This window comes from Mustelus asterias, chromosome 7 (assembly GCF_964213995.1).
Source record: "Mustelus asterias chromosome 7, sMusAst1.hap1.1, whole genome shotgun sequence".
Taxonomy (NCBI): domain Eukaryota; kingdom Metazoa; phylum Chordata; class Chondrichthyes; order Carcharhiniformes; family Triakidae; genus Mustelus; species Mustelus asterias.
This window is the reverse complement of record NC_135807.1, coordinates 65,058,737-65,075,690: the sequence shown is the minus strand read 5'-3', so window position 1 is coordinate 65,075,690 and position 16,954 is coordinate 65,058,737. Positions and strand designations below refer to the sequence as shown.

At 41.3% G+C, this 16,954-nt stretch overlaps 1 protein-coding gene across 3 annotated transcripts in view; it reads left to right on the top strand.

Annotated features, from left to right (window-relative positions):
* Positions 1-16,954, top strand: part of rb1cc1 (RB1-inducible coiled-coil 1) — a 167,435-nt gene that overhangs the window by 33,344 nt on the left and 117,137 nt on the right. For all 3 annotated transcript variants that reach the window (XM_078216161.1, XM_078216158.1, XM_078216159.1), the window contains exons 6-8: positions 6,349-6,775; positions 7,321-7,491; positions 13,309-13,493. In XM_078216161.1, coding sequence (XP_078072287.1) covers positions 6,349-6,775; positions 7,321-7,491; positions 13,309-13,493 — 783 coding nt within the window. The remainder of the gene's footprint in view (positions 1-6,348; positions 6,776-7,320; positions 7,492-13,308; positions 13,494-16,954) is intronic.

The following is a 16,954-nucleotide window of genomic DNA, read 5'->3' as shown; positions in this document are numbered from 1 at the left end:
AAGTTGCAGAACCTTGATCTCATCAATTGATTGTGGAATTGCTCATTTCCATTAATAGGACTTATCAACAGGAGCAATATGCTATGTTGCATCTTCTTCATATTGGCATCTCAGTTTAGGCACATCTAGTCTTCTACACTTTTCATTAGACTAAGATTGGTCCATAGAATCCCCATGACGCCAAAAGAGACCATATGGCCCATCGAGTCTGCACCAACTCTCCGAAAGAGCATCTTAACCAGACCCCTCCACCATATCCTTGTAACCCTGCACATTTACCATGGCTAATCCACCTAACCTACACAGCTTTGGGCACCAAGGGACAATTTAACATGGCCAATCCATTTGACTTGCATATTGTTGCACTGTGGAAGGAAACTGGAATATCCAGAGGAACCCACGCAGACATGGGGAGAATGTGCAAACTCCACACCACATAGTTACCCAAAACAAAAATCAAATCCGGGTTCCTGGCGCTGTGAGGCACTAGTGCTAACCACCGTGCCGTCCTCTACCTTGATGATGATGGTTGATTTGAGGAATAACCAATAGCCTGAGGTTGTAGATTATGGTAAAATAAAATTCTACTGCTAATGATGACCCACAGCTTCTCTTGAATAGTCAGTTTTGAGCTGCCTGAGCTGTTCTGAGTCTATTCTCTGTTTGCACAAGGGCTGTTCTGTAGTCACTCTCACCATACTGTCATGGACAGATGCATCTTTGTGAGGGTGAAGTAGGTTTTCCCTTGTTCACTCACCACCTGTCACAGGCCCTGCTTGACACCTGTGTCTTCCAGGACTCGACAGCTCAGTCAGTAGTGCTGCCCCTGAATGATTCCTAGTAACATGAACATTGATGTTCCTCACTCAAAGTATGTTCAGTGCCCTTTCTATCCTCTGTTTCTTCAAAGTGGTGCTCATCTGGAGGAGCACTGATTTATCAATTAAGAGAGGGTTGTAATCAGCAAGAAGTTTATTTGGCTTTTGCCACGCTAATGCATGGGCTCTCAAGTCAATGTTAAGGACTCTCAGGGTCACCCCTTCCTGACTCTGTGCCACTGCACCATCACCCCTGGGTCTGTCCTAAAGTTATGATGCCTGGGAATGGTAATGAAGGAGTCTGGGACATTGGCAGAAAGGTATGATTTTCAGTGTATGACTACATCAGGCTATTGCCTGCTCTCTGCGATAGCCCTTCCAATTTCAATGCAGAATTGCAGGATTTTAGGTTGGGTGTGTCATTATGTTCAAGCTCCATGTAAAGTGATCTGTTTTATTTTGTATATTTTCGTATATTCGTGCAATTTGATACAACTGAATCGCTTACTAGGCTTTTTCAAAGGGTAGTAAGAGTCAGCCATTTTACTGTGCCCAAGGTCCCTTTGCTTCTGCACCCTCTTCAGAATTGTACCCTCTATTTTATGTTGCCCATCTATTTCTTCCTATTAAAACGAATCACTCTCATTTTTCTGAATTGAATTTTGTTTGCTACTTATCTGCCCTTCCACCAAGTTATCTATGTCCTTTTGAAGTTCTACACTTTCCTCCTCAGGTCGCAATGCTTTCAAGATTTGTCATCTGCAAATTTTGAAATAGTTGTTTTTGTCCTTGTTGGCCCTACTATTCCTTTTGTCACTCTACTATATCTGGCTCCAACACACCTCCCTGATGAGTTCAGTGCATTCTATGCCCGTTTTGAGTAAGAGGTCAGCGAGAGCATGCCCTGCACCCTGGATGAATCTGTATCTGGGTTCACCATTGCAGATGTTAGAACAGCTTTCTTGAAGATCAACCCACGGAAAGTAACTGGCCCGGATGGGGTACCCGGACGTGCATTCAGATCCTGCGCGGATCAACTGGCGGAGGTATTCACAGACATCTTCAACCTCTCTTTACAACAATCTGAAGTCCCTATCTGCTTCAAGAAGACGACCATCATCCTGGTACCTAAGCAAAACCAGGCAGCGTGCCTTAATGACTATCGGCCGGTGGCTCTGACATACTTCATTATGAAGTGCTTCGAAAGGTTAGTCATGGCACAAATCAATTCCAGCCTCCCGGACTTCCTGGATCCACTACAGTTTGCCTACCGCCGCAACAGGTCCACAGCAGACGCCATTTCCCTGGCCCTCCACTCAACCCTGGAACACCTAGATAACAAGGACACCTATGTCAGACTCCTATTTATTGACTACAGCTCAGCCTTCAACACTATTATTCCCACGAAACTCATCTCCAAACTCTGTGGCCTGGGCCTCAGCACCTCTCTCTGCGACTGGATCCTGAACTTCCTAACTCTCAGATCACAATCAGTAAGGATAGGCAACAACACCTGCACGATCATCCTCAACACCGGTGCCCCACAAGGCTGTGTTCTCAGCCCCCTACTATACTCCTTATACACCTATGACTGTGTGGCCAAATTCCCCGCCATCTCAATTTTCAAGTTTGCTGATGACACCACTGTAGCGGGTCAGATCTCAAACAATGACGAGACAGTACAGAAATGAGATCGCGAATCTGGTGCAGCAACAATAATCTCTCCCTCAATGTCAACAAAATGAAGGAGATTGTCATCGACTTTAGGAAGCGTAAAGGAGAACATGCCCCTGTCTACATCAATGGGCATGAAGTAAAAAGGGTCGAGAGCTTCAAGTTTTTAGGTGTCAGATCATCAACAATCTGTCCTGGTCCCCCCCATACCGACACTATAGTTAAGAAAGCCCACCAATGCCTCTACTTTCTCAGAAGACTAAGGAAATTTGGCATGTCAGCTACGACTCTCCAACTTTTACAGATGCACCATAGAAAGCATTCTTTCTGGTTGTATCATAGCTTGGTATAGCTCCTGCTCTGCCCAAGACCGCAAGAAACTACAAAAGGTCGTGAATGTAGCCCAATCCATCACGCAAGCCAGCCTCTCATCCATTGACTCTGTCTACACTTCCCGCTGCCTCGGCAAAGCAGCCAGCATAATTAAGGATCCCACGCATCCCGGACATTCTCTCTTCCACCTTCTTCAGGAAAAAGATACAAAAGTCTGAGATCACGTACCAACCGACTCAAGAACAGCTTCTTCCCTGCTGCTGTCAGACTTTTGAATGGACTTACCTTGCATTAAGTTGATCTTTCTCTACACCTTAGCTATGACTGTAACACTACATTCTGCACTCTCTCGTTTCCTTCTCTGGATGGTATGTTTTGTCTGTATAGTGCACAAGAAACAATACTTTTCACTGTATGTTAATACATGTGACAATAAATCAAACTATTTGTATACTTAAAGTAAACTTTGGGATTCCCCTCTACGTTAGTATCTTCCTGCCCTCGTTGTTTCTCTTGCTTCTTCACTTCTTTGAGCATTTTATATTCAGCTTGTTCCTTTATCTTATTTTCGACCTGACATCTGTCATAAGCACACATTTTCTTTAACTTATTTCATTTGTCATCCAGAGAGCTCTGGATTTGTTTGCCTCATATTCCCTTTTAGGGAATGGACCTTAACTACTCCCAAATTATCTCCTCTTTGAAGGTAACCCATTGATCAGTTACCATTTTTCCTGCCAACCTTTGACTCTTTATTTCACCTACATCTGTTCTTACCCCATTGAAGTTGGCTTTCCCGCAGTTGAGTTTTCTCAATCTGGAATTATTTTTGGCCTGCTGCTTAAACTTTAGGGGGTAGCGATCATTGTATCATATCTCCTACTGACATTTGATCTACTTGGCTCTCATCATCACCAAGAACCAGTTCTATTAGTGCCTCCTTCCTCATTGGACTGGAAACATATTATTGAAGAAAATTTTCCTGAACCCATTCTAGGAACTCATCCTCCCTTTACCTCAGTACTATTTCAGCTTACATTTGGATAATTATGTATTTTCCAGTCTTCTCTTGGGTGGAAGTATTTTTCATTGAAATTAATCACTTAGAACTATTTCTTTTTGAACATGTTTAGTTTAAAATGTCTTTTGATTCCTAAATTTATTTCGTTGAGGCCCTTTCTTCAATTCTGCCTCCCACAAGTTGAACTCTCTTTTCATTTTTTATATAGGAAAGAATACTGGCAATATGAACAGGGGAGAAATTGAATGTTAGGTTGAATTCATGTGTACCCTATTATGCCTTAAACTTTGAGCCAATTCTTGCTCACCTGAAAACCACGTTGTGTTTTGATTCCTCTTTTGTAATGCTACAGGAGATTGACTAGTAATATATTTAAAAGGCTGATGACTGCATTTTCTGTTGCCACACTTGCTTCCTCATCATTATGTAATTAAATCTTATGTCTAAGTGAATAATGCCTGGTCATAACTGATACTGACTGCCATAATCGAATTGGTGACTGTTCCATTCACTACAATGTTTAGCTTTTAAACACTAGGTGGCACTACTACCCCTTGCAACTTTTATCTCAGCTGCCTTCAATACATTCTGAGCTTCCTCCTCAATTGTTGTGCCTGAAATCTTTCTCTGCCTCAATCTGAGCAGTCTTTTGTACTATTTGATTGGTTCTTATGACCCAGATCTTTGGTCCTCTCTGCTTAGTGGTGCCCTCATCAGTTGCTCCTTTAGGACCTGTTGATCTTATTTTAATTTGATGTAACGCTTGTCAATTTAGTGTGCAGTTGGCAGCATATGCTGCAATTTAAAAATCACTTTTTTAAAATAAATAGGAAAAAAAAGCTGGAAATCTGAAATGAAAACAGAATTCTGGAAAAACAGATCTAGCAGAATCTGTGGATGAAAAACAGAGTTAACGTTTTGCGTCCATACGGCCCTTCTACAGAATTGAAGAGCAGTAGAAATGTAAAGAATTGTATAGTTGGGGAGGTGGGGCAGAATAGAAGGACAGGGATAGAGTCCATAATCATACAGTACAGAAGAGGTCTTTCAGCCCATTGAGTCTGCACCGACAAAACTACACTAAATGTACACTAATCTCACTGTCGAGCACTTGGCCCATAGCCTTGACTGTTATGACATTTCAGATGCTCATCCAAGTACTTTTTACAGGTTGTGAGGTTTCCATCCTCTACTACCCTCCCAGGTAGTGCAATCCAGACTCCCACCACCCAGGCTCCGATCCCCTCTTAAATCTTCAGCTCCTCATCTTAAAGTTATACCCCCTCATTATTGACCCTTCAAATAAGGGGAATAGCTGTCAATAGCACTCATAATCTTGTACACCTCAATCAGGTCCTTCCTTTGCCTTCACTGCCCTAAAGAAAACAATCCAAACCTATCTAGCCTTTTCTCATAGCTCAAATGTTCTGCCCCAGGCAAAGGCATCATAGACATGCGACAAAGGGGTGTCTTAATGGTGCCATTTAAGGACTGAATACTGCTGCTAATGTCAAAAGGTAAGATGGACCTTTGTCAGTCTCCTTTGTTTTGACCTATCCCTGTCATTCTATTCTGCCCCACCTCTCCAAGTACATAATTTTTTATATTTCTACTCTTCAAATTCTGTAGAAGGGTCACATGGACTGAAAACATTAATTGTGTTTCTCTGCAGATGCTGCTAGACCTACTGAGTTAATCTAGCATTTTCTGTTATTTTATAATTTTAAGGAACCTGACTTGAAGGTAACTCATTAGTATAGAATGACTTGCAAGTATTATTTGCTCAAATTATAGCAACAGTTCCTAAAGGCATTAAATATCTTGCGCAGAGAGTTTGTTGTACTTAAAACTAAAGTGGTATCGCTCCTCGGTCTTTTGGCTAAGACCAAGCATTGGATCAAGCCCAAGATGGGGTGCAGTGCCTTATCTTATCAGCTTGGATCTTGTTTGTCTCTCTTGTGAGGACCACGAATTGGATTTTTAATTTTGTTTTTGGAGAAAGCAAGAAATAGATGTGGGTGTACCTGGTCCATTCTGAGCGTTGGCTTTTCAACTTTAAGGATAGAGTAAGAAAAATGAAAAAAAAACCCAAAGGGTTTTCAAAATCAAGTTGGAAAATTTTTTTTAAACAAAAGGCTGAGGACAGGAATTTATTTTTTTTAAAGTAACCCAGCATCGGTCTTTTCAATTGTTCAAAAGAAAACTTTAGAAATCCATACAGGTATGGCATTTCTGCAATTGAATTACCTTTGGAGCGGTTTTGCTGCTTCCACTCTTGTCGAGAATGTTTTCCAAAATGCAAAGCAAAGCTCTTGTCCAACAGATTGCCCTGTATGGTTTTATAGAAATTTTGGTTTTGCAGTCATGGGATGGATGGTGGGAAACTATCGTTGGTGATCCAATGCTGAATCTGTATCACAGGAAATGTTTCAAGCAGTTTGGTGCTGGACTGTTCAATTACTACAGATTGTACTAATGCACTATTTTATGTTATGAATTAAGCCTAGGCACAGCAGTCTTGGTAATGGCTAAGATACCACTGTTGGAGTGCCTGACCAGACACTGTTACCGCGAATGTCAGGAAAGACTGAAATTTCCTTCAGAAAAAGAAAGCCCAGAAGAAGAAACTGAAGAGGAGAGATCCAGCAATTCTATACTTTGTTCTGTTAAACCGGCAGTTAACAGGAAATTGTCCTCTAGTTCCATATCATTTGAACATTCTGTACAGAATAGTGTTGTTCAACAGGATGAAAAGGACAATGAGACCAGTGAAGAGAGAACTTCGAAGACTGCAGGAGAAGATGAGCTTAAAGAAGAAATGGATGAACAAACTTTTTTTAATGTCTCCTTATTGGACTGGATTAATGTACAAGATAGACCAAATGACGTGGAATCACTGGTCAGGAAATGCTTTGATTCAATGAATCGAGTAAGTGTTTTTGAGATGTTAAATATTTAACTAATCCAAAATTTTGAAAATAAGCAGGCACTGTTTTTCATATCATGGTTATGAGACTTTATTTTGTGTTTGATGTCATATTATGAAATTGAAGCTTTTCATTTGTGGATTCAAACTTCTGGTTTCTAGTGTAATGCATTTCTTAAAGCTAAAAGCAAACTATAAGTGATAGCATATACTTGCAATATTCAACAGTAAATTTAGTCATTACTCCTCTTAAATAGAAAAATAATTTGAAGTGGTACACGTTCTAAAGAGGGCAATTTGACAAAGCTCAGCCAAAAATGGATTAATGTATATATTTAAATATGTTGGAGTACGGGTTTGAATGGCACACTTTTCAGTAAAGGTAATTGTTGCAGTTGTCGTGATATAACAGATTTATAGACCAATGAGAAGCATTAATTTAATCAAAAACTTTCATCAGTCACTGAGAAGTTAAACATTTATTGCATGAGGATGTAATTGCCTACTTCTGTACAGCAATTTAAACATCATCTTTATTTTGCTTTCAGCTTGATCCAGAAATTCTTCAGCCGTTTTTGACAGACTGTCGTGAAACAATTGCCAAACTTGATAATCAGAATATGAAGGCAATTAAGGGACTTGAGGACCGCCTATATGCCCTGGATCAAATGATAGCCAGCTGTAACAGACTGGTGAATGAACAAAAAGAATTAGCTCAGGTAAATTTCTATTTTGTAAAATGAAGACCACTGCCGTGTAACATGTGGTGTATTTCAAACCTCTGAGACACTCTAGGGTTGATATGTTGTTGTGAAGCTTGAGCAATTTATTGATGTAATTTTACGTGAAATATATTTCTGCCAGAAGCATGTGATATATAAATAAATATTATGCTCAAATTTTAATTTGTGAGACACAACATTCAGGATTCTCTGATAGCGCGCCTGAAAGTAAATGCAACGTGTCTGTTAATGGTGTTTTGATTCTGTCATCTCACTATAATCTTCCTTCTGGATTTCTCATCGAATCAGTGTCATTGGACATGTAAACTCGCATGATGCAATCTCAACTCTAGTATTTAAAGGAAACTCAACATGCTAGTTGGACACAAAAAAGGAAAGTTCCTGAATAAAATACCTATGACAAAGGCTGAGCCTTGTTTCATTGATGCATCCCTGGATACTTAGCTGGGGTTGTCAGACTGAGAGCATTGCGCTTCCCCAGTGATGGGAGGAAGAAACCTACAGTGGAGACTGAAAGGTGTTTGGCATAGCAGGGAGGTCAGAAGCATGGTTCCATGCTGCTGGATTCAATTCAAAATGCTTTTAGGACCCAAGCAAGTTAGGGAAGGCGAGTACAGTGACACATTCATTTGTTTTTGACTGTGCCCACGATCCAGCTGCTTGCATCAGCCTTGTCAATGCCTATTCCATGGCATCACTCCTCAGACTCGCTTATCTTATTGTGCAGGGCCTTGTCTTTCTAGGCAATTCTTTGCATTCCCATCTGTCCATTCATCACTCCTGTTAGCCCTCATCATTATGAAATGTGTCTCATAATCGCCCTCACCATATGCACTCATCTATCGGATGAGCATATGCCATTATATATCTTTTCCCACCCTTGAAAAGAGAGTACAAAGTACCAGGGAGAGGCAGCAAGTTAGAGGCTTTTGGGGCGGCATGGCGGCACAGTGATTAGCACTGCTGCCTCTCAGTGCCATGGACCCGGGTTCAGTTCCGGCCTCAGGTCACTGTCTGTGTGGAGTTTGCACGTTATCCCCGTGTCTGGATGGGTTTCCTCCAGGTGCTCTGGTTTCCTCCCACAATCCAAAGATGCGCGGGTTAGGTTGATTGGCCATGCTAAATTGACCCTAGTATCAGAGGATTATCAGGGTAAATGTGTGAGGTTACGGGAATAGGGCCTGGGTGGGATTGTGGTTGGTGCAGACTCAATGGGCCAAATGCTTCCTTCTGCACTGTAGGAAATCTATGATTCAAATAGTTTGTACCTGACAAAGAAAGAGGAGATGGCACCGGATACCAGTGGCATTTCAGCCTGCGGGCCATCAGAGATGGGTGATGGCGAGCACCCAGCTGCCTAGTCGCACAATTAAATAAAAGTTACTGATATATCATACTGTTAAAAAGAAATGGAAGTGTGTACTAGGGCCCTCGAACCTGCTTACCCATTCAGTAAGATCGTGACTTATCTTCGACCACAGCTCCATTATCTGCCTGTGATGGTCAGGTGAGAACCATAAAATAGAATCTGTACAGTGCAGAAAAAGGACATTTGGCCAATTGGGTCTGCACCGACTCTCAGTGCATCCTACCTAGGCCTGCCCCTCCACCCTATCCCTGTAAACATGGCTAATCCACCTAAGCTGCACATCTTTAGACTGTGGGAGGGAAGCGGAACACCTGGAGGAAACCCATGCAGATACTGGAGAATGTGCAAACTTTGCAGTCACCCAATGCTGGAACAGAGTCCAAATCCTTGGCGCTGTGAGGCAGTAGTCCTAACCACTGTGCCATCATGCCACCCAGTAGAAGTGGTAGAATAGCCCCTTTTCTCTTTCCACCCCTCAGTTTGATCACAACTGGTGTTTCTTTAAAAGAATTTGCTTGCCAATTTAGTGAGTATTTGGATGTTTAAGTGCTGTGAATGTAAAAGTAAGACACAGGGATTTTACAGTAGATTTTAAAAGAAAAGGGAATAGTAGGTATGTGCAGTTCTTGGACCGACAACACAATTGGTTCCTGAAAAGCATGTTGTAGGTCGAGGGGCAGCACGGTGACACAGTGGTTAGCACTGCTGCCTCACAGTGCCAGGGACTCGGTTCGATTCCGGCCTTGGGTTACTGTCTGTGTGGAGTTTGCACATTCTCCCCGTGCCTGCATGGATTTCCTCTGGGTGCTCTGGTTTCCTTCGAAAGATGTGCGGGTTAGGTTGATTGGCTATGCAAAATTGCCTCTTAGGATCAGGGGGACTAACGTGGGGTTACTAACATTAGGGTCTCAGTGGGATTGTTGTCAGTGCAGTCTTGATGGGCTGAATGGCCTCCTTCTGCACTGTAGGGATTCTATGAATTGTCATAAGTTGGAACTGATTTTTCCTATTGGAACACTGGTGTAAATGGAGGGTTGGTTCATGAACCAAAGCTGGAAATCACTCTCGTGGAATGTCCATTGGTATTAAATACTCTCCACTCTTACCCTGTCAAGTTGCTGAGGTAACTGTTCATGCCTGCATGCCTTAGCTCAAGATCCTTGGCTAATATGGGGGATATAATGAAATCATCAATCACTGTTGATTGCCTTCTGAGAGACTGAGTGGATATTAATTACAACTTGAGTGTATAAATGCATTTAAATTATGATAGTTGCGCTAAAAAAAGGAGGATAAAACACTTGTTTCCAACCTAATAAAGATGGTTCAAACTGTCTGGTCATACAAATGGGCAGTGTAGAATGTCAATGTGAACTTACGAACATATTGGCTTGGGGTCATAGAAGTGGAAACCAATATTCTAAAGTCGAAATTGGGTGTTAATTTATAAAAGTGCCGTTCGTCGTGACGCAAACGTTGCAAAGTCGAGGACTGCCTCTACTGTACTTAAATAAAATAAAAATGCTACCAACTTGCTCTCATGTGCATTTACAAGTTCTCACACAAGTTAGTTATAAATTGGGGGGTAGGTTAAATTACGTCAGGAACCAAAAAAAAGTCAATTTTATACAGATCCTTTAGATTGGTGATTTGAATGGTTTCAAACTGGGATCAACAGTCTTTCCCGATTCAGCATTGAGACAATTTAAAGATGTTGTCGGATGATTTATGTCTGTTCACCTGGAGTTTGCAGCTGTTGGGATGATATTTAAGATGCTGCCTGCTGGTGAGAAAAAAAACACAGTAAGAGTTTTAACAACACCAGGTTAAAGTCCAACAGGTTTATTTGGTAGCAAATACCATTAGCTTTCTAAGCGCTGCTCCTTCGTCAGATGGAGTGGATATCTGCTCTCAAACAGGGCACAGAGACACAAAATCAAGTTACAGAATACTGATTAGAATGCGAATCCCTACAGCCAACCAGATCTTAAAGATACAGACAATGTGAGTGGAGGGAGCATTAAGCACAGGTTAAAGAGATGTGTATTGTCTCCAGACAGGACAGCCAGCAAGTCCAGGAGGCAAGCTGTGGGGGTTACTGACAATGTGACATAAATCCAACATCCCGGTTTAGGCCGTCCTCATGTGTGCGGAACTTGGCTATCAGTTTCTGCTCAGCGACTCTGCGCTGTCGTGTGTCGTGAAGGCCGCCTTGGAGAACGCTTACCTGAAGATCAGAGGCTGAATGCCCGTGACCGCTGAAGTGCTCCCCCACAGGAAGAGAACAGTCTTGCCTGGTGATTGTCGAGTGGTGTTCATTCATCCGTTGTCGTCGCGTCTGCATGGTTTCCCCAATGTACCATGTCTCGGGACATCCTTTCCTGCAGCGTATCAGGTAGACAACGTTGGCCGAGTTGCAAGAGTAGGTACTGTGTACCTGGTAGATGGTGTTCTCACGTGAGATAATGGCATCCGTGTCGATGATCCGGCACGTCTTGCAGAGGTTGCTGTGGCAGGGTTGTGTGGTGTCGTGGTCACTGTTCTCCTGAAGGCTGGGTAGTTTGCTGCGGACAATGGTCTGTTTGAGGTTGCGCGGTTGTTTGAAGGCAAGAAGTGGGGGTGTGGGGATGGCCTTGGCGAGATGTTCGTCTTCATCAATGACATGTTGAAGGCTCCGGAGGAGATGCCGTAGCTTCTCCGCTCCAGGGAAGTACTGGACGACGAAGGGTACTCTGTCCACCGTGTCCCGTGTTTGTCTTCTGAGGAGGTCGGTGCGGTTTTTCGCTGTGGCGCGTCGGAACTGTTGATCGATGAGTCGAGTGCCATATCTTGTTCTTATGAGGGCATCCTTCAGCTTCTGGAGGTGTCTGTTGCGATCCTCCTCATCCGAGCAGATCCTGTGTATACGGAGGGTTTGTCCGTAGGAAAAAAAACAGGCAAGTGGGCCCAAGCTTTCCAGATGGATGGCGAGAGAGAAAGAGAGTCGCCTTAGAATCGTTTTCTTCTTACTCTGGCCTGGAAAGAAACAATTTCTTAAAATGAAGAGAAGTTTAGCTTGTTTATTGCATAATCGCTTCTCAAAGCAAGCTGATTTCAGGACCTTTGTTTAAAAATAATTGGATGATCTGTCTGGTGAAGTTCCCTTACATATGTTATGTCTGTGTTTTTTGCAAATGGTTCAGGAGATGGGTGATTCACACATCTAAGTCGTCTCTGATGGGCTATTTCTAGATAGCCTGGTGGCTTTGTAATATGTAGGGTTAGATGTATGGATGTTCGGCCGTCTTTGGATCTGCTGCTTAAGTCTCTTTAAGATCCTGTTGTTCAGTTTTTAAACACAAGTCCAGTGGTTTTAGCCCATTCAATAAATAGTCATTTTTGATATAAAACATGGTTTTAAAACACCATATCCTCTGATTCCTTGAGTGACCAAAAATCTATTGACCTGAGTGTTGAATACACTCAATGTGACAGAAGCTCTTGTGCTTTTTGAGGTAGAAATTTCAGAAATTCACGAAATTTCTCCTCACCGAATGACCGCCTTCTGCACTGTGGGGATTCAATGGATTATGTAGCTGTTGGGCTGAGTGTTGGAGTTTCTGACAAGCCAAGTTTGTAGTTGGTGTTCCTTATTGGCAAACAGCTACCCCATAAAAGTCCATTTCCAGTTGTGAAGAGAGTTAGAACTGGCACAGGATGAAAGCATCATGGAAACTCTCAGGAATCTTGCCCACACCTGCAGAAGTGACTTTGATTGTACACCAACTGAATGGATTGGAAACCTTTGTAGTTGATAAGCACCTCTGTTTTATTATGCTAGACACATTTATTGGATCCAGATATTTTCACTGTGAATATGTGAATCTCATCTTCCCTACATTTGCTGAGTATCTCGATAGAAACTTCAGTGAGACTAAGGAGTTTGTAGCAGAAAGCCTATATTCTCTTCACTGGCTATTAGAATGTGGCATTCATGCTATAGGAATTATCAGAATTAACTTATTTATTTTTTAAGAAGAATCTCAAAACAGACAAAGGGCAGAATTTTCCTGTCCTGCCCGCTGTGGAAATCGTAGTGGACAGGACAGAAAATTTGGCGGACCATGTAAAGGTCTGTTGATTTCCGGTCTTGGGACATGCACAAGAAATCCTGCCCAAAGTCATCTCATTAACAAAAATGCTGTTGACCTAAAGCCTTTCTCCAGTTAAGCCTTATTCAGCAGTACTGAGCTCTAGGTACTGTTGAGGTAAATATCCATTCTACACATTCCTTTCCTGTTTTGCTGTGCTTGGATATGCCCAGTTTATTTGAATGCTGTAGACCTCAGGAAGCGTTATTGAACTTTTAACATGTTTCTGTACTGCTTAAAAGTATTTCATGGATGTGAATTTTGCATAATCAGTATTTTGTTTTATGCCAACAGGGATTTTTAGCTAATCAGAAGAGAGCTGAAAACCTGAAAGACCCATCTGTTCTTCCTGATTTATGTCTGAGTCATGCAAATCAGTTAATGATTATGTTAACAAACCACAAGAAACTGCTGGATATTAAACAGAAATGTACCACGGCTAAACAAGAGCTTGCAAATAACTTGCAAGTCAGATTGAAGTAAGTTTGATCACACTTGAATTTTATCAGACATTCTAGAAAGAAAGTAGCAATTACCATACTTGACAAAAATTGAGCTATTTTTGTTTCAAAACTTAGTGACTAAAGCGTATGATGTTGTTTGGTTTTGAATTATTTTTAAGTGAAATGTCTTTGGTTATGGAGACCAGTAATTTAAATTTCCTTGAAGACTTGGCATTCAGTTTATAGATAGAGCTGGAGGTAAATTGAAATCCTCCCATGATCCAAAATTTACTATTCTAAAATACGCTAAGTGTACAATGGGTGTGTACTCTGCTTGAGGCACTGTGGGAGCAGAACTGATGTTCCATCTTTTGAACTGTATAAGTTATATTTTAAATTGTTTCCCAATAACAGTTATATTGTTAACAAAATTATCATTATTTTTGGACCCATTCTTAATTCCTACTTAACTTGAAATGGGGGATATTTAATTTTCAAGCATTAGCATTGTTTTGAAATTTCCAATGCCAATTTGTGTACCAGCACTTTCTGATTGTTGTACATTACAGTTTAAATGTTAAAATAAAGTATGTAACTTAAATATTTAGATGAAGGTAACTATTTTTGTTCTCTGAAACAATTACTAACTTTGTGTGGTAGTGTGTGTGTGTACATATGGAAATATAGGACTTAGGAGCAGGCCATTTGGCCCTTTGAGTTTGCCATGCCATTCGATAAGATGATGACTGATCTGATAGTGGTCTAACTCCACCTTTCTAACCCATTGTCTCTCAAAAGGTTAATTCAAGCCTTGAATAAAATCAATGACTATGCGCCTCCACTGCTTTCTGGGGAAGAGAATACCACATTTGAATGGATTCTGAATAGTTGAGGCCGCAGCACTGATCCCTGTGGCATTCCACTAGTTACAACCTGAAAAGACCTATTTATCCCTACTCTGTTTCCTGTTAGTGAACTAATCCTTTATCTGTGCTAACGTGTTACCTGCCCCATCTGCCTTATGATCTTATCTTGTGCAGTAATCTTTGATGTGGAACCTTATCTAATGCATTTTAGAAATTGTGGTATGCCACATCTGTAGGTTCCCTTCATGTATGTTGCTACTTACTTTCTCAAAAAACTCCAATAAATTAGATAAACACCATTTCCATTTCTCAAAGCCATTTTGACTCTCAAAGAGAAAATGCTGGAAAATCTCAGCAGGCCTGCTTGATTCCATATTGATTCTCTTAAGTATCTTGCTTTAACCTCCTTACCACTTTCCCTATGACAGATGTTAGGTTAATTGGCATGTAGTCTCTGGTTTTCTGACTCCCTCCTTTCAACTTCAGTAAAGATGTTATATTCACTATTTTCCAATTCTCCTGGTCCCTTCCAGAATCTAAGAAATTTTGCAAGGTATAACCAATGCTAGTATTTGCAGCCATTTATTTTAAGACCTTAGGATGCAAGCCATCTGGTTCTGGGGACGTATTAGCCTCTGGGTCTAATAGTTTTCTCAGCACTTTTTTTTCCCCTGGTAATAGTGATTGTTTTGAGTCCCCCCCTCCCCTTCACCCTTTGATTTTCAGGTACTGTTCTAAGTGAAGATAGACACACAATACCTGTTCAACACCTCCACAAATTTGTTTTCCATGATCAAATCCCCAGGTTCACTCTAGGACGCTGACACTCGTTATAACTACTTTTTCCTATTTAAATACTTGGAGAAACTCTTATTTTCCACTTTTATATTATTAGGTATCTTTCTCTCATACTCTACTTTCTCCCTCTGTACTTTTAAGGCATTGGATCTTAAAATCTGACCTATCGTGAATCTTTGCAGATTTGTAGTGCTTCTTTCAATTTGATATCCTTAACTCCCTGATTCAGCCATGGGTGATGCATCTTTCACCAAGAGTCTTTATTTCTTGCTGGGAGAAATCTTTTGAGAGTTAATATCTCTTTAAAAAATTGCCACTGCATCACTACTGCTCTACTGTTTAACCTAGTTTCCTAGTTAATTTTAATTAGCTCTGCCTTTTTTTTTAGTTTAAGTTTGAAAACATGAGCCTTCGACTCTTACTTTCCCCACCCTCCCACACCACTTCAAATTGAATGTGAAATTCTATCATGTTATGAGCTTTCGTCACCTAGAGGATCCTTTTACTATGAGATTGATTAATTCTGTATCATTGCACATTGCCTGGTCTAGAATACCCTGTTCAATGGTTGGCTCTAGAATGTACAGCTCTAAGAGAATATACTGTATAAACTCATTTTCCAGGTCATCTTTGCCAATTTGATTTGGCCAATCACCATGTATATTAAAGTCGTCATGATATTGTGGTACCTTTCTTGTACATCTCATTTATTTATTCCTATATAATCTGTCTTAGCTTAACAACTGAGGGGGCCTTTTAAACTATCCCCACCAGTGACATTTTACTTTTTCTATTTGTTTCTTGTACCCAAACTGATTCTACATCTTATGTTTGTGAGTTAAGGTCATCTTTCACCACTGTACCATCTTTAATTAACAGAGCTGCACTACCATCTTTTCCTAGCCAACATTTCAAAATGTCAAGTACCCTTCAAAGTTCAGGTCTCAGCCTTGGTCACTCTGGAACCATGGGTAGGATTCTGCAGCTGTTTATGCCAGTGGGCTTCTTTGCTGTCTGGCTGAGCGCCACATTCTCTGACCTTGCTGGCAGTGACAATGGGGCATGGATGGCCGGAGATTCTTGTCCATGTCTCTGTGATGCTTATCAGGTCATACGTATTTATTTCTCACTTGTGCTGACAACTCATCCATTTTGTTAGACATTCTGCATGCATTCAGTTACAGAGCTTCCAATACTGTCCTTTTACAACATGCAATTGCTGGCCTTGTATGCTGGTGCACACTGAGGTTTGTACATGCTGTCCCTTCCTGCCACGCTTTTGTTATCATTAACCAAATTGCTACCCTGCCCTCTTGTTGTTTTCCCTTGATTTAGCACACTCCCTGTCACAAGATCCCTTTTCCCAACTATTTCATTTAAGGTCCTCTCTACCACCTGAACCAATAGTTCTTAATTTCCCCAGTACTGGTGCCTGTGCCCCATGAATTGAAACCCAATTCTCCCACACCAGTCTTTGAGCCACTCATTCATCTCTCCAATCTTATTTACCCTATGTTAATTTGTTTATGGCTCAGGTAATAATCTAGCGGTTACCTCTTGAACTTCTGTTTTTAAAGTTAGGCCCTGGCCGCTGATACTCCTAATATAGAACCTTTTTCCTATTTCTACCTATGTTAGAGTCATATAGTGCAGATGGCTCATCGAGTCTGCACTGACAAAATTACACTAAATCTACACTAATCCCACTTTCCTGCACTTGGCCCATAGCCTTGAATGTTATGACAATTCAAGTGTTAATCCATGTATTTTTTAAAGGTCGTGAGGTTTCCCCCTTCTACCATCCTCCAGGCAGTGCATTCCAGCCTCCCACCA